General features: G+C 43.6%; 2 protein-coding genes across 2 annotated transcripts in view; both read left to right on the top strand.

The window, feature by feature from the left end:
* Bend5 (BEN domain containing 5) overlaps positions 1-2,075 on the top strand; it is a 50,754-nt gene extending 48,679 nt beyond the window's left edge. Inside the window, exon 6 of the mRNA XM_048351275.1 lies at positions 1,536-2,075. Coding sequence (XP_048207232.1) covers positions 1,536-1,693 — 158 coding nt within the window. The 3' untranslated portion in view covers positions 1,694-2,075. The remainder of the gene's footprint in view (positions 1-1,535) is intronic.
* The window catches only part of Agbl4 (AGBL carboxypeptidase 4), a 1,006,503-nt gene that overhangs the window by 813,933 nt on the left and 174,542 nt on the right, over positions 1-18,028 (top strand). The gene's annotated exons all lie outside the window — the stretch shown is intronic.

Raw genomic sequence — 18,028 nt, 5'->3', positions numbered from 1 at the left:
GAAGCACAAGGTAGTGTTATGTTGCCCTCCTAGGGTTAACATTCTGCATTTCAGCATTCTGCATCTCAGAAGATAATAATCTTCTGCTCTGGGTTGTCTTGGTAAAAGTGAAATCTTACTTATTTTCCACAGCAATTCCTTAGGACTAGATTTTTCTTTTATTGGTGAGGGAACTCAGATTCAAAGAAATTAAAGTTTTCTGTGATTACACACCCTACCTGGTGCCCCATCTTGTTCTCTTATGTCCACAATTTCTATCTCCTCTCACAGTTCCCTGGAAAAGCATTTATTCATTCACTTAACATATGTTTACTTAATCTTGTTTCCTCTCCAAGCAGTGTGCTAGGCTGTAGAGATTAACGAGGGGGGGGGGGAGAAAATATAAAATTGAAACCTTACATTTAGAAAAATACCTATTAAATTCCACCTATTCGTGGCATCCTTCAGAAAGATTCTTTAGGGTCTGTTGTCCTTTTTAATCAGGTAAATGGTCCAAAGCAATGATTTACAGGTCCCTGGGCTATGAGATCAGTTAAAATCAGGCTCTAATGAGGCCTTGGTTTGGGCTGGCTCTTTGCTCCCCCATAGTAAATGGTAGGCTCAGTAAGAAAGTAGCTGTTGGCTACTTCACTACGAGTTGTCAAAACCTTCATAATGTGGCAGTGTCAAGTGTTATTGAAGATACAGGGCAACTATTACTTGCATGCATTGCTTTTAAGAGTTCCAGTCCACGCAGCATTTTAGAAAACAGTTTACTAGACACCACCTAGTGAAGCTGAGTGCACTCACGCTAACATTCAGCATTTCATGCCTCAACTGATAACCAGACAAGTTTCTGTATATGTACTCCTAAGACATGAGTGAGGACACTTGCAAAACAAGGATTCATGGACACTTTTGTATGAAAAACTACAGTCTGACAATAGATACTACTCACTGGTGAAAATAAAAGATACACAGCTATACACTTCCAATGGATAAATCTTACACTATAACATTGAGTAAAAATAACACATTCATAACCAGCTTAACACAGGAAAAATAAAATATATGTTAAGGATACACACACACACACACACACACACACACATATCCACTAAGAAAAGAAAAACCAGTTTCAGGAGGGGAGGAGCGGGAAAGAGGAAGGGAAGGAGGGAGGGGAGAATGTTACATACACATTAATGAGACAACCCTGCCTATTCCCACCAATAACAAGTGCTGGAAAGGATTCAAAGAGAGGAGAGGGTTGGGGAGAGGCATCCAGCAGTTTCACAGGGACCAGTAAAGTCCTATTAAGCTAGATAGTGGGCACATGGGTGTTTCACTGGTATTTAAAGTATAAATTTACAGTACATATCTATTCTTTTCCAAGAGTATTATATTTATAATGCATATTTTAAAATATAGTTATACAAGATGAATACCTTGGTCTTTGGCAAGTATGTCAGGAAACATGTCCTTTCCCTCTCCCTTAAAAGATTTGCTCTTCAATTCACCATTAATTCTTGGCCTTCTTGTTTCTTCTGTCTGTCTAGAGTGTTTGTATGACAGAATAGCACAAGAAACTGTGGATGAAACTGAAATTGCACAGAGACTCTCCAAAGTCAACAAGTACATCTGTGAAAAGATCATGGATATCAATAAGTCATGTAAAAATGAAGAACGAAGGGAAGCAAAATACAATTTGCAATAAACTTTGGATTTTTCATAAAGCCTTTGTGTTTTCCTTGCGAGGTGTGTGATTTTTTTCGAGCAATGGTGCCATCTACAATCAGACCCTCACCACATATGGTGGTGTGGGGGCAGGGGGCCAGTAGGGTCCTGGGGCCAGTAACTTGATCTGAACTTGGACTTCATACTTCAAAAAAAGCCAGGTGGATTTGCTGAGACGTGGGCAGAACCTGAGTGCCACAGCTGTCATTATTATGAGGATAGGAAAAGCACTTTTCAGAAGATTGTAATGCGTCTCTGAGCTGTTTGTCACTTGACTACAATGTGGACTGGTATTTTTACCATCCAAGGACTTGTATCTCCTTCCTCTATTTTGTTCTAAAATAAAGTTTCATTAATTCTTGCTGTGGACAATGATTGCCCTCAATTATTTAGAGTATTGAGTATATCATGGGGGTGACTCACGTGTCATTCAGTATGGAAGGTCTTTTCTGAGGAGCAACCTTCAGTCTGAAGGAGAAAACAACTCAGAGAAAGCAGGTGCCATCAAAAGCTCTGAAGGGCTGTGTCAAAATCAGCATCAAAGGATGAGTCTTAGGCCAATTAGCTTATTCGGGGTGATCTGAAATACAGTTTCCTTGATAATTTGAGTCAATCTTTGTTAAGCAAAGGGGAAGGGGAGTAGTAATGTTAGGTGGTGTGAGGTTGTGTTCAGGAAATAGGGGAAATGTCCTCTGCTAAGTTTGTTCACTCTACCTTGTACTGAAGTGATCTTTCAAATTACACAACTTTTTAAAAAATCTCATTCTTTATTCAGGTTCTGAGTCTCTGCGGTACTTGGAGCATGTTTTATCAAACCACACTCAATCTTCCTGTTGATTTACACTCTCCTTTATGTAATGTCTATGAAGTAAGCATAGCAGTTGGGAAAGGATAAACTGCCCACTTTGGGGTTAACCTAATCTCTCAGAGTCTCCAATTTCTATTTGATAGCAAGAACATAATACCTATCTTGCAGAGTTGTTGTAAGGATTAGAGATACAATATATAAAGTGCTCAATAAATGTTTGCAAGTGTTATTCTCTTCATCTTTTTATTGGCTCTTAGAAATTGGTTGGAAAACTTTGCCCTATACTTTTGCTAGTAGTTTATTTCTTGACAGTCTGTAAACAAAATCTCAGGGTTATTGGGGTGGCTGTCACTTTGAGACCTTTTATTTCAGTAAATCCAATCATCTTTTGTACTATAAAATATGATGTGTTCCCTAATAGGACTCGTAGTTGATCGTTTTCTTTGATGGTATTTTCTCAGCTCTCTATAAACTAGAAGTGTGATCTTGGGTCCATAACTTCCCAGAGTTCTTATCATTGTAATGAAGAAAACAATGTCCACCTGTACACAGGCTATATGAATAAATACAAATGTTTTGTGTACTGCAGTTTGTCTAAGTGGCTAGCTAATCCATTTTACAAGGTAAGTAAAGATGGTGATATGTAGTAATAAATTCTTGTTAAGGCATGTTCGGTTTCATGGCATAAGGCAGCTTGAGCATGAGTACTGTGGGTTGTGTCAGAGATTGGAAACTTATGTCACTGTTGACCCCCCTCCCCCCATTCTCTCTAACCATGGTGAGATACAGACACTCAGAGGCTCTGTGCATTTTCTCAAAGACAAATAGTAATTGGAAGTTGCTTTATAGGTATTTTCAGGTTAGTAGGAGAAACAGTTGTGGCTATATCCTCAATAAAAATGTCTGATGAATGTGAAAGTGCTTTGTGTAATGTATGGTCTTTGCATTGGGGACAGAAGAGACTGTGAAAGACTTGAGAGATCTGGGCCCAAGTTTTGTTTGACCACTTCCAAGCAGGTCACTTGATCCATGATAATGACTCCTCGCTGGAGGCTGTTGTGGAGTGTAATCTGATAGTATCTAGAAAAGAGCCCTGGGAATCACCTACATGCAGATACAGTTTTCCTTAGCATGTGTGGCAGACGGAAGTCAGAAATTGTTCCACTTCTGATATGATCAGAAGACTTTGCCCACTATTTAGATGGTTTTGAGCCCCTGACATGTGCAATTATGTGAACTTGGGATTTTCTTTTTGAGTCATTGACAGGAATAATGAAATAGTCTCAGGAAAGGATAAACAGTGTCTTGTTCTAAGGTCCTGGAGCTGTAGCAATGGAGCAGGGTCAGAATCCAAGTCTGAGAAACTTGTCCTTTTACTTCTAAGAAACATAAGGGGGGATATTATGTTCTGGCTAAGAATCTATACATGTTATCTCTATGTTTAGGGGTAACCCAACCAAGTAGTCAATGACAGTTTGGTGGGATTGGATACTATTTCTAAGCATTTATTTTATTCAAGCATGTATGTTAAACTTAAAACCATTTTGAGTAGCTGATTGTTCCTAGGTTTGCCCAATCTTAAAAATTGACTGAAGTGTGGCTTTGTGTGGAGAGTCTGATTTAGTAAGTCTGGAATAAGGCTGGAAACATGTATTTTAACACAAGTGCCACTTTTGAGGAATTTAATAGAACTTATCTCAAGATTAATGAAGAAATGTTTTGTAAGTCTAGAAAAAAATTCTAAAGTGCCTGAGGATATTTTACTTGGAATCGATAATAAATTTCTCCTTAGGTAGCTAGAAAACCTGCCTTCACATCTTGTCTAGAGTCAGTCTTCATGTTCAGCAAATGCTGTGTAGTTGTGCAGTGCAGACGGTAACTTTCTGCCCAGGCCTCAGTGACCTGGCTTTTACTTTGCACCTAGATTCTTTTGATTCTTGGGAAAAGCCAGTGTTTAATTTGGGATGTCATGATCCCTGGCAAGTTCTCTGTTGCCATATAGAACCAAATGACGAAAATTGACTCTGTTTCCTAGTTAAGAATTGTATGATGGTGACTCTTGTGTCCCTGTTGATTTCTTATATGCATCTCTAAACGATGACTTTCTGTAATTATAAAGAAAGAAAATGACTTTATAATAATTTTATAAAGATAGGAAAGCCCTCCAAACTGCATTGCTGCAAGTATTGTGATGGAGCTCATGGTTATATTTTCAAGGCTGAAACTTACTGATTTTAGCACAGGATGCAGTGTGAACCCCCATGACAGTCATAACCGCTAATTCCAACACCCACAAACTGGATAGATATAAAACTACAGTTAAGTTAAACATCTGGTCAGTTGCTTAGGCCCTTACAGTTAGGTTTCACAGCTCTGCCAATTTATGAAGAGTCTCACCACATACTTTTTTTTTTTCCCCAGTCCTAGGGCTTGAACTCAGGGCTTGAGCACTGTCCCTGGCTTCTTTTTGCTCAAAGCTAGCACTCTGCTACTTGAGCCACAGTGCCACTTCTGGTCTTTTCTATATATGTGGTGCTGGGGAATAGAAGCCAGGGCTTCATGTATATGAGGCAAACACTCTACCACTAGGCCATATTCCCAGCCCATCACCACATACTTTCATTCATAGCAGCAGAATAGTGAGTGCATGTGTTCATGTTCAGTTCAACCTTAGTGCCTACTCCCTTGCTTGAGACAAGTTATTTTCTTTCCTTAACATTAACCAATTAATCTGCAAAGTGGAGATAATAATACTTAGCTAACAGGCTGGTAGGAGACATGGTAGCATAAAAGTACCCAGGTAAGAGAGGGTAAGTGACCATTAGTACTGATGCTGGGATTCCTCTGCTCTTCTGTTCTCTCTCTACACCAGTTTACTCTTCATCTGAGTGTGCTCCTGCCCTGCTTCTAGCCTGCTGACCTCTAATGTAGTGGCGTTGGATTGCATACCTGCTTTTGACTCTCTAGAATCTGCTTGTTCTACAGTTTAGGTTCTGGGTCATCCCCATTGATGTTAAAATGGTCTTACTCTGCTCTTCCGTCTCCACCTGCTGACTCCTAACCCATTTGCCCTTCTTTGGAAATTAAATTGTTTATAAATCAAACTGGGGCGAGGATGTTTATGTAGAGCACTCATTTTCCTCTGTTTGGTCCAATTTTCCTCTTTTTACTCCATTCTTTTCCTTTAGTCCAAAGGAATGACATTTTTCTTATTCTTTATACTTCTAATTGTGTATGATTACCTTTAAAAATTATTCTGGTAAAAAATAGTACCTCATTATATTTTATGATTATTATCCACATTGTACATTGTTCCAGAGGTTAGTTCCTTCTATAGAAGGGTCAGAAGTGATCTTTGAGCTACCCCCAGTTGAAATGGCTATGCTGAAATTATACCAGACCCAAGTCCGTCCTATTACTTCCATCATTAAGATCAGCTTCTGTTGAGCCCAAACTTATTTCCCTGAGACTTTTAGACTTGTAGAGTAATTCTGATTCTCACATTAAAGATATAGAGAATGCTTCTACTCATAGCCCTTTGTAGAGCTGAAGATGACTATCAGAACCTAGGCAAGTTCGCTATGTCTTCCAACCCATCACTTTGACCATTATGCAGTTAGTTATGGTGACTGTATTGGCCTGCCACTGTGCTAGACTTTTAGTCCTAGTGGATTTTTTTGTCTTGCTTCCTTTTTGCCACTCTCTTTCATTTGAACAGCTCTTTAGTCCCACCTGTTCCTAAATTGTGTGCTTTTTTTTTTCGAATATATTCCTTTTTGTTTTTTGGTTGTTTTGTGTTTTTTTTTTTTTTTTTTGCCAGTCCTGGGGCTTGAACTCAGGGCCTAACCACTGTCCCTGAGCGTCTTTTGCTCAAGGCTAGTACTCTACCATCTGAGCGACGGCACCACTTCCAGCTTTTTCTTTTTATGAGGAATTTGGCCAGGGCTTTATGCATGCTAGCTAGGCAAGCACTCTACCACTAAACCACATTCCCAGCTCTCAAATATATTTCTTAAATGAAACACAGGACTTACCATTCATCCCTATTACATTTAATCTTGTTGGGTACAGCCCCAACAGATAATTAGAATCTGCTTTTCTCTTTTGTTTAAAGTTCAAAAGAAAAGCTGAAGGGAGCCAAAACCTCAAAAGAAAACCCAGCCACAATCTCAAGGGCCAAACCCAAGTACATGTCCACTCCTGAGAGTTCCTTGTTGTATCCAGAGTTGTGGTTACACTATTCATGGCGACCTGTGCCATCCAGTTTCCCATGCTCCTCTGCTCCTTGCTCATGTATCACCGAGTGAAAACCTTACCTCTGCAGCCTAGACTCCATAGCTCTTTTTTTTTTCAAATTTTTATTATCAAACTGATGTACAGAGAGGTTACTGTTTCATACGTTAGGCATTGGATACATTTCTTGTACTGTTTGTTACCTTGTCCCTCATACCCCACTCCCTCCTCCCCCTTTTCCTTTCCCCCCATGAGGTGTTCAGTTCACTTACACCAAACAGTTTTGCTAGTATTGCTTTTGTAGTTGTTTGTCTTTATTTACCCTGTGTCTCTCGATTTTGGTATTCCCTTTCAATTTCCTAGTTCTAATACCAGTATAGACAGTTTCCAATATACTCAGATAAGATTACAGAGATAGTGTAGGTACAACCACGGGAAGGTGATACAAGAACATCATCAAAGTGATTTTTTTTTTTTTTTTTGGCCAGTCCTGGGCCTTGGACTCAGTCAGGGCATGAGCACTGTCCCTGGCTTCTTTTTGCTCAAGGCTAGCACTCTGCCACTTGAGCCACAGCACCACTTCTGGCCATTTTATGTATATGTGGTGCTGGGGAATTGAACACAGGGATTCATGTATATGAGGCAAGCACTCTTGCCTCTAGGCCATATCCCCAGCTCCATAGCTCTTGTTTCAATAACTTCTCACCAATGAGTCCAAGCTAACTTTGAATCTCTTCATTGTATATTTTTATTGCCTCTAGTTTCTTGCCATTAGAGCAATGCTGCTTGTGTGTTCACTTAAGATTGTTTTCCTTACGTTAATTTGCTTTTTAGAGTAAATTCCCAGGAATGAGCTAGCTGGATTAAAGAACAAGAACATTTTTATAGTCCTTTCTTTGTATTATTGTATTGCTTTCCAAAAAGTGAAGCCACATCTTAAGCAGTGTGGATAGTCATGTGCCACTTTCCCACAACTTCACTAGTATCCACAAGTTTTGAAGTTTGGCAGTTTAGCTTTCTATATGCATGTACTTTTTCAACTTCCTCTCATATGAATTCTCTGTGCACATATGAAGTATGTTTTCAGTATTTTATTCTATATAACATCTTTCCTCCACATGCTATAGTAAACAAACATGATGCTTTTTATCTTTTTTGTACATAGATGTTTCTGTTTATTCATATATTAAAAAAGCAGTGGTTTGTTACACCACCAAAGCCTTGAAAAGTAACATTAGTATATATTAATTTGATACTACTTATAAACACCACTCATTGATTTTATGTTATTTGATATGCTCTAGCCCTTTGAAATTCATGTGCCTATTCCTGTGTGTACTTTATCAACTTTTCATGACTTAAAGTCATGAAAATATGACTTGAAGTCATATATATATATATATATATTTGGCCAGTCCTGGGGCTTGCACTCAGGGCTTGAGCACTGTCCCTGGCTTCCTTTTGTTTAAGGCTAGCACTCTACCACTTGAGCCACAGCGCCACCTCCAGCTTTTTCTGTTTATATGGTGCTTGTGGAATCGAACCCAGGGCTTCATGCGTGCTAGGCAGACACTTTACCGCTAAGCCACATTCCCAGCCCCCAGGTACTTTATATTTTAAGCAAGCAATCTACAGTAACATTTAATGAAGTAAAGAGTAGTGAGGTCCTCCAGTAGAGACCCATCTCTTACTCTACGTGCTCATTAGTTTTTTGAGCTGAATTATTCTAGTAGCTAGGATTCCTCTATCTTGTTATGGAATGGATAGGGATCAGAGATATAACATTTAAACTTTAACCTGAGGGACAGGAGTGGCTGTGAGATCATTTGTCTTTCTATCCATCCTTCTCATCCACTTATCTTTAACATGGTGAATATTTAGGCTGTGTCTAGCACTCTACCAGGCAATGCTTATCTGACCAAAGCAAGAAGCCATGCCAGTGTGTCTTTCACACCCTAAGCTCTTTTTACTATACCAGAAGGCCCTCTGTGGCCACATCTAACCAAGTATCTGAGGATGTGGCAGTTTACTGTTGACATTTCACTGACTAGTAGGGAAGCCATATTCAATATCTTAGTCTCACCATTGAAGGTACTCAGAACTTAACCCCAGGAATCATTACAGAACACATTTGTCACTCATCAAATATTTATTCAATATCTTCTAGGTTTCAGTCACTGATGTAAGCAAAGATCCTCCCTTATGGAGCTTAAAAATCTTAAAAGTTGGGGGTGGGGGTGGCATGGTGCAGGATAGATTGGGGAAAGAATAAGCAGTAAGCCCAATGTATGAGAGAACTGTGAAGATGACAAGTGCCATGAGGGAAAGGCAAAAGCTCATCACAGTAAGGCAGATTGAGGATATGTGGCAGGGTAGAGGGCAGGCTTCATGAAGAAAGTGAAATCTGAGTAAAGATGGAATTTGGTGAGGGGACCCTGAGACATGAGCTGGCAGTAAGTTTGTGGTGTTACATTTAGAGCTTTAAACTGACTTTAAACTGATAATGCCTGTTTTACTCTAAGATGAGGGGGAAGAAGCCAGGTTGTCTCCGGATTGAATCCAGGTTCCATCTCTTTGTAAGTCTCTTCCTATTATTTTCCATTTCCTCATCAGAACAGTCATCATTCTTAATTGTCACACTGTTGGTAGGACATAACAAAGAAAGCATGCCAGGAAGCTCCTGGCCCAGAGACCAGACGTGGGAGATGCTCAGCTGCTGGCAGCACAATTTCATATCAGATTGCCTCTCTTTCCCTGACTCTTCCTCTTAGCTGACATGATGCTAGCTGGAGAATCCACCCTAGCTCCATAGTCCTGGGGGGAATGCCTTGTTCTCCTGACGTGTGCCTCATCTGAAGGGTTGTTCTAAGGTTCAGTGAAATCCCTAGTGTAAAGTATGTATGTAGAAGCCTGGCCTGAAAAGGTCCTAGGCCAAGCCCTGCTTGGGTGAAGTTCATCAAATTCCCAGCAAGGTATGCCTGTCCTTACCATCCCTCCCAGCACTGCATATAGAAATTTAAAGAATCAGTCTTCCCCCATGAGGAATCATGTAGTCTAGAGTTAGGATGCTCTCATGATAGCTGTCTTTTCTTACTAACTGCTGACCTGTGTCTCAATGTAGAGATTTCTGACAAGATAGCACAATGGGTGATCCCTATTTTTAATGGCTGTGGTTTCTGCTACCTCAGATGTCCACACTGACATGAGCCATTTCTTCCATCTGAACCTTGCCCTGCCCCTTCTGATTTTCCTCCCACCATGAAGGCTTCAGAGCCCCTTCCTCAGATCCTCTCCTGCCCTGTACCATCTTCCAGTAGCCTCTAGTAGATTCCTGTCAAGCTGCCATTACATTCTGTCAAGCTGACACGGCATATCCAACCCTCTCGTGGGACTCTAAACATTTTAAGTTTACATGTGGGCTATCACATCCTGTGTGAGTCCCTGAGCCCTAGCACAAGGTTTTGTACAAATGAAGTAGAACTCTTCCTAGAGACAGAGACCATAGGAAACCAGAGAGCAAAGCAACTCTTTCTACCTGGCATCTTCAAGCCTGGGGGGACAGGAAAGCCTTTCCTTGAAATCCTGGCCGCCTCCTCACAAGGTGAGGCCATCCTAGCTCAAGAAAGCAGGAAAGGGCTGATAGTGGCTAAATTTCTGACCTCTCTTGGGTTTTTCCCAAGCCTTGATGCCATGAAACAGTTGTGCTGTAAAGTAAGAAAGAATGGGTTTCAGTGATTCCTTCTCCACTGCTCAGTAGCGGACCTTGTCCACGTCAGTCAGCCTCCTGTGGGCTAAGATTGATCAGTTTACATGGAGCAGATGTTTTTAGCTTCAGTGGCAAGGATAAAGTGTTGACCTTTAAGGACTGTTGCATAAAATACTGAGAATAGGGAAGGTGTGCACACACACATAGTAGGTCCTCACCAGCAGGCCCTTCCCTCCATTTACAGTATGGAGCATACAGCCTAAGTCAAAAGCAGCACACTCCACTTTGGTCTGGTGGCTTCCTTCTGTGATCTTCAGTTGCCCTACATTGACCTCTGAAAACAGTTTTGGTGCTGATGGCATCCTAGTAGTTGGAGCAGGGTATTTAGGCCACAAAGTAGATTCTTAGGTTTCTCCAGCTCCCCTCCCCTCTTCTCCCACTATAAAGCCTCTAATACCTCCTTCCCAAAACTGGTGGGAAGCCCCTGGCCTAGGCATGAGAAACGAGGGTCACCACAGAGCAGCCATGATAGCTGATGGAAGGAAGGAGGCTGGAATTCTTTTTTTTTTCCCAACAGATCTTTAAATTATTTTCATTTTGCTGACTCGCACACTTTTCTGAGTTAAGGCGCTTTGGGAGATGGTTCTAGGCCATTTAAGCAGAAAGCTTCATTGGCTCCAATGTCTTTGAGAAGAAAGCTTTTAACACTATGTTGTCCAGCCTGCAGCTGCCTGCCTGGAAGAGCAAATGGGGGCTTTGCAGGTGGGAGACTGCCCTTCAGGGAGAGCCTGGTAGGCCCTACTAGGACTTCCAGTGTTGCTTACTAATGGAATAAAATCACAGCTAGATTTAGAGTTGGATTGAGCTTCTCTGTTTTGTTTAGGCTTGATTTGGGTTGTGGTTTTATGCCAGTACCAGGGCTTGAACTCAGTGTGTCATGCTTTTGCTCAGCTTCTTTGCTTATGGCTTGGGTTTTAAATTATGCTTATAAACTGTCTTTTCTTTCTTTTTCTTGTTTTTCATTCTTTTTTATCCTTCTGAGACAAAAAAATTAGCACCTCTAAGCCATTAGCACTGAGAGTTAGCTGTGTGCCAGCCCCTGTGCTTCATGACAAAGTCAGAGGGGTGCTCTTCCCCTGGCTGGAGCTGGACTCTAGTCGTGTTCTTTCACCTTGAGTCATTCTTCCCTTGTGAAGCATACAGGATGGCATAGAGTGAAAGCCAATATCCAACAGCAGGATGCATAGACTCTATGTCTCTGTTTCTGTCTCTCTGGCTCTGTCTCTCTGTGTGTCTCTGTCTCTGTCTCTGTCTCTGTCTCTCTCTCTCTCTCTCTCTCCTTCTGACTTTCTTCATCCAGTGAAATATCCTAAAATAAAAATTAGCCTGCTGGGCACCAGCAGCTAACACCTGTAATCCTAGCTACTTAGAAAGTTGAGATCTGAGGATCAAGGTTCAAAGCCATATCATACCATATAGTAAAAAGAAGAGCTTGAGACGACATATATAAAACTTTACAACTTGCAATGTGTACTGAAGTTTTTGATGGATGTACCCAAGATGCAGGCAGAGGGTGTAACTCAGCAGGAAGGATACCTATGCTAACTGTGGGACAGTCCTTATCCAGCAGCATGGAGGAGAATGCAAACACTCCTGTAGTGACTTACTCATTTAAAGCAATTAGAGATGGGAGAGATCTGGACGAACAGCAGCACAGAGTGTAGATCCTGATTCACTCTGCAATGCGAGTGATGGTGTGGGGTTTGCTGTGGTACACACACTATGCTGCACACATCTACTCTTCTTTGCACCTGGGGCAGATCCCCGTGGAGCTCAGTGCCAAGTGTGAGTCACTGTTACCTCCTCCCTCAAAGGCTACAGAGAGGATTAAGTCAGAAATCAATCAAAGTCATCCTTTAAAACGATAAAATAACAGCATTGTAAATAGTTGCTGCCCCCTACTGTGTTCTTTTCTCTTCCCAGCTAGACTGAGACTTCCAGGGAGACAGGAGCAGCTGCTAGTTCATCTATTGATAGAGTCTGATCGCTCATGAGCTGTTGCTGGTTCTGATTCAGCTTTCCTATCAGCACCTTCTCTGTCACTCTGTTTCTATGGCCTGACTTCTCTCTGCCCTCAAGCACTATTTTGAGTTAAAGAGAAACTGTTTTCTTGGGTACCCACTCTGGGCACTGAATTTGTCACTCAGTACAGAGCCAGGTATTTAAGTGGGAAAGGTCAGAAGCTTCCTGTTCTTCTGGGCTCAAAAAGACAGTGAAAGATGCAGGACATAGAACCCTGACCTTCCAGTCTGTTCCCTCTTGTGCAGGCCAGCTGGGTTCTCTCACCTTTCTGAACAGGGATAAGAGCACATGCAATGGAAGTGACCTAATTTGGTCAAGGAGGTATTTGAATGGAGTTCCTGTAAGCCCTAACTTGATCCTTCTCTGTCCCTATAAATGGTTGCGATCACTTCCTGTAGGAGGATGGGGTGCTTTGGCTAGTGGCAGAATAATGGGCAGAACTGAATCAAATCTAAGTCTGTTTGGGTTCTGGGTCCAGTGGGCTGATCTGACTGTATGGACTGAATGTATTTCCTAAGTTGCCATCCAGCTGAGAGTGGCCATCGCAGGGCCCGGAGAGGGATAATCACATTTCTGAGCCGACCAGAGTAGCTGCCACTCGGAGCTTTCTTTGTATTTTGAATATGTAGTCTCTAATTAGACTTTGCCTTAATTGCAAGATTTCCATGTGCCCCATGACTGCTGTGGCACTCTGTCTGGGGATAAACACGTCCATCAAGTGAGAAGTAAATTGTGGCTGTGGCCTTGGCCTCGTCATCCCGTTGGCTTGCTCCACTGTAGTTCCTCTGGGGACGGCGTTCAGCCCTCCCCTGTGAAAGTGCTCTGGGGCCCACATTTTAATCAAAAGTGTACCTGCCTCTAGAAAAAAAAGAATAGGGGCACAGCTCAAAAGTGATTAAATTTAATAACCAAAAGACTAGAAAAAGTGTGCAATGCATAATTTCAGCAGATATTTATTTCATCATGTGACCACATTCTATAATGCTGTATGGGGACACTTTATTAAAAATGCCATTTATTTTAACAGCAGCAGTAAGGCAAACACACACCTTTTTTTTTTTCCTTTAGCCCCTTCTCCTTACTGTGTTAAAGGCATTTGTGGTTATTAAATTACTCTTGAGTGGAGGAATGCCTGTCTCCAAATTTACTCTGAAGTATTTCAATGAAATGATCTCAAATGTTTATTCACTCAGCAAATACTTACCCAAAGTCTTTCTGGGCCATGTGCCGAGCTTGCACCAGGATAATGAAATGGAGCAGACATAACCCCTCCGAGCCTCCCAAGAGCAACTAGGGCATGGGGCAGGGCAGGTGGCAGAAGCATTCCAAGCACAGCACTGGGACTGGCCCTAGGTCTAACCAAGAAAAAAATGAATGACTGGATGAATGAATGATGCTAGAAAAATTAGAGCATATCAGCCAGGGCTGAAGCAGAATGGGGACCACAGAGATATAAGAGAAAGAATGGTGGTTCTCCTGAGTATACTAGAGGAGGGAACTCTTAAGCTGATTCTTGGGAGAGCTCTGAGCCCCATGTAGGGCAGTGAGTGCTGCAGGCAAAGGAGAGAGGAAACAAAGTCTGTGGTCCTGAAATTCTCTCCCTGAGCCATCCACATGCTGTAGCGCTAGGCCTCTTTCTCTGTTTCACTCCCCCCCACAATCCATTCTGATACTTTTTTTGAATATTGTTTTACCTTCAACTCCCAGCTAATGTGAAAGTAAAAACAAACTTCCCTGAAATAGGTGACCAAGAATCTTAGAGTCCCTTCAGGTCAGCACTTTTTGAGATTCTCTTAGGGCTGGGGAGCCAGCTGAGAGGTAAGGCTGCTGGTGTGGGCAAGTCCAGGGCCTTGGGGAAAAGTAGGCCTCCCTAGCTACTCAGGGAGCTGGACCTTGCCTTGGGGTGGCAACAGGGAGACACGGAGGGTGCTGAGCTAGGGCGTGAGGTGGCTGGATTGGTGTTTCAGGACACAGTAGCAGAATTATAGTTGGTAAAGGGAGAGGGAGGTTAGAGGGAGGGAAACTGGAAGGGTGGTGGAAGAGACCCCCCCAGGAATGCAGTGTAAAGGCAGGGATAGTTATTTTGAGCTATATCAGCACAATTTGCTGACTAGCATCAGGGAGGAAGAGGAGAAATTGGTGCTGACTCTCCTGTTTGCTGGATGAACTGGATGGGCACTGGCTAGGCAGGACAGGTGGGCATCCATTCTCTCTGAGGCACTGTGGAGGGATCATGGAGCAGGACTCATTCTGCTAGGCATCCTCAGCTGAACATGAACACCGTTGTTTGAAACAATATCTAAATGTGAGGGGGGGTCATGTTTTGGCCCCTCCTACTGAACAACTGAACAGCAGTTGGAAGGGTGGTCTTTCAAAAACATAAGATAATGACAGTCTGGCAAGCAATGGGGCTCAGAATCATGAGCCATCTTGCTCCCTAGGGCTTATTCCAAGACACCCAGCTACCACCCAGGGCCTGTGTTCTCCTCGTGCTTTGTTTGCCCAGCCAGAAATGGGCATCACTTGCCATGGTATCTATTATTTCATAGTGTGCTGGTGAGGAGCAGGTTTGAGTGGGGTGGGGGAAAGACAATAGCAGCTTAGTGACCTAAAAAGGCCACTCATCCCAAGAAACATTGTCAGCCATGCAGGCGTGTTATGCAGGCAAGCTAGCACAAGGACCAGATACTGCGGCTGTCCAGCCCAGCCAGCAGCTTTGTGGCAGCTTCTAATTCCTCAGACCCTTGGCCTTCTTCAGGCTGCCCCACGCCCTAGAGCCCTCCCTTGTCTGCTTGATGCAGGCTCTGCATCCCTTCCAGGGAGCTCTGAACTCCTCTGCCAGAAACCCTGCCCTTGCAGAACTCCAGTGTTCCTCCCCGCAGGAACCTGGGACCCCAGTTTCTCCTCTGTAGTCCTTGGAGCTGTTCAGTTAGCCTCTGCTGACTGCAGGACACTCTTCCATGACCTAACTCTCCCACTGGCCCTAGAGCTGTCTAGAACACTCCTCCATGCTTCTCCTGTCCAAAGCCTGGCTGGGTCTGGGGATGACTTCCTTTCCTCCTCCATTCCCCATACCTGTGTATTCTGTTGTCAGCTCCTGACAGAAAATGCCCTTTCCACAAAACTGTAAGTCTCATGTTGATACAATTGCACCTTCTCTGGGCTGTTGTGAATCAGTATAATGCTCACTTGGGTGAATTCTCTTTGTTCATGCATCTGTCTTTTCTACCAGACCAAGGACTCCTCAAGGACAGGGACTGTGTCTTGATCACCATGAGTCCCAGCCCAGGACAAAGCATGCATGAGGTATGGGAGGGGGGAGGGGGGATGAGTGCCTCTTTCTGGGTAAGATAGGGGGTCCAGTTTCTCAGAGCCCCCCAAAGCAGTGATCAGACCTTGAATGGAGCCCGAGAGATGGACTAGGACTGACTTCCCTTCAGGGCTTGGGGGCAGCTGCTGTCTCCCCAAAGCTGCTGTCATGGTGTCTCTCATGTGCACTCCTGTTTTAACCCCATTCATGGGGGCCACAGCCACGTAATTGGATTGAGCAGACACTGACAAGGTCAATTTGACAATTTCATTAATCTTTTATTAAACATGAGCCCTGAGCTCCAGCCAGGCTCGTCTGTGCGCTGTCCCAGGAACGTGCCTCGCATATTCCTGGGCAGGCCGGACGTGACCATCCCTGTGATGCCAGCAGCAATGGAACACGTCCTGCCTGCACGCCAGGCCCAATGCTGAGCGAGGCCTTCAATCTCTCACCACACCGAAGGAGGTAGAGAGGCTGATGTGTGCCAAGTGCTTAGGATCGGCTGAACTCTGCTCAGGGGCTGAGGATTAATATCATTATTCTTAATATTATGGACTCAAAACAACCTTGAGAGTTAAAGAATGGTTTTCCCAAGGAAGGAATTAGGCCCCAGAGAGGGAAGATGACAGTGTCCTACCCAGGAGGACAATGAACAGTGGTGCTGGCAGCTTCGCTCCAGACCGATCGTGAAGAGTGCTATGGCGGGCTCGCGGGAGCCATGGACATGAGTGTGGCCAGCGTGTGCCTCACATGTGGTGCTTAGGCAAAGCAGGTTTGGGAAGGAGAGAAGCAGGGAGGGAGGGAACGTTATTACACAAGCTGAAGCTTGCACAAGAAGCTCAGAGAAGGGAGCAAACCTCTTCCTGGGTGAGAAAAAGGTCTGCCTTGGAGAGAACATGGAGGTTCAGAGAGAAGCAAGGAGACAGAGGAGCAGGGCAGAGGGGGAGCCACATGGTGAGGGCGACAGACAGGGACAGGGAGCCCCACTGCCCAAGAGCCTTGGGAGCCTTGAGGGGGAGCCAGGGAGGAACATGCAACCCAACTTGTATTTTAGAAGGTTCTTTCTAACTTCCATGTGGAGGATTGGAACCCAAGGGCTGGTTTCTGGATTCAGGTAACAAGAAGGAAGGACTCTAAGAGAACCAGTGGGATGAGGAAGACATGGGACAGGGGAGGGTGCGAAGGACAGAGGGTCCTATAATTCTGCGTCAAGGCCTGGCTGGATCAGGATGGGGTAAAACTGAGAGCTGAGTGAGCCACGGTCCCCAGAGTGGCAGCAGCTGCTGGGGTCAGCCCAGCCAGGGCTTTGTGAGTCTCTTAATTACTGGGGACAGACAGGCTGCCAAATGGGTCCCTGGCTGACACACACGGATATGTCTGGTGCTGTCTCCACAACTGTAAGCAGACTACATGCCTCTCACACCAAAGGCTACTTTCCTGGTAAGGCAGAGGGTGCTGGGCTCTCTCTCTCTCTCTCTCTCTCTCTCTCTCTCTCTCTCTCTCTCTCTCTCTCTCTCTCTCTCTCTCTCTTTCTCTCTCTCTCTCCCTCCCCAGAGGCCAGTCAAAGAAACTTGGTCTGCTTGCGATTATGGCCCTTTGTGGGTAGTTCCTTTTGTGTTTTTCTCATAGCTACCACAAGAAGCGCTATCTAAACGATAGCACTGAACTCAGGAGTGACAGGGCCTGGACGCAGTTACTTTGCTTATTAATACACTCACCCATTTATTCAGTGATGCATTTATTTATGTGCCACAAGTTGCCACAAACTTCCAGGTATGGTATTCACTTGGTCTATTCATGCTGCTATAACAAAATACCAGAGACTGGATGAGCTATAAATGACAGAATGTATGGCTCACAGTTCTGCAGACTGGCAAGTTCAAGTTCAAGAATCTGGACACTTGGGGCCTTTGTGAGGGTTCTTTCCTCATAGACAATGAGGGAAGGAGGCGAACAAGCCTCTCCAGGCCTCTTTTAAAGGGGTACTAGTCCTACTATGAGGGGGGAATCCTCAGGACCTCCCAAAGGTCCCATTTTTCTAATAGTATTATTTTCAGGTTAGGTTTCAAGATATGCATTTTGAGGACACAGACATTCAGGATTTCAGCAAATCATAGAAGCTTGCTTTCTTCTCCCTTCAGGAATAACTCACCTGATGCAAATAGCACTGTATATT

This window comes from Perognathus longimembris, chromosome 7 (genome assembly GCF_023159225.1).
Source record: "Perognathus longimembris pacificus isolate PPM17 chromosome 7, ASM2315922v1, whole genome shotgun sequence".
In the NCBI taxonomy this organism is placed as follows: domain Eukaryota; kingdom Metazoa; phylum Chordata; class Mammalia; order Rodentia; family Heteromyidae; genus Perognathus; species Perognathus longimembris.
The sequence above is the reverse complement of the archived record's forward strand: the minus strand, read 5'-3'. Positions and strand labels throughout refer to the sequence as shown.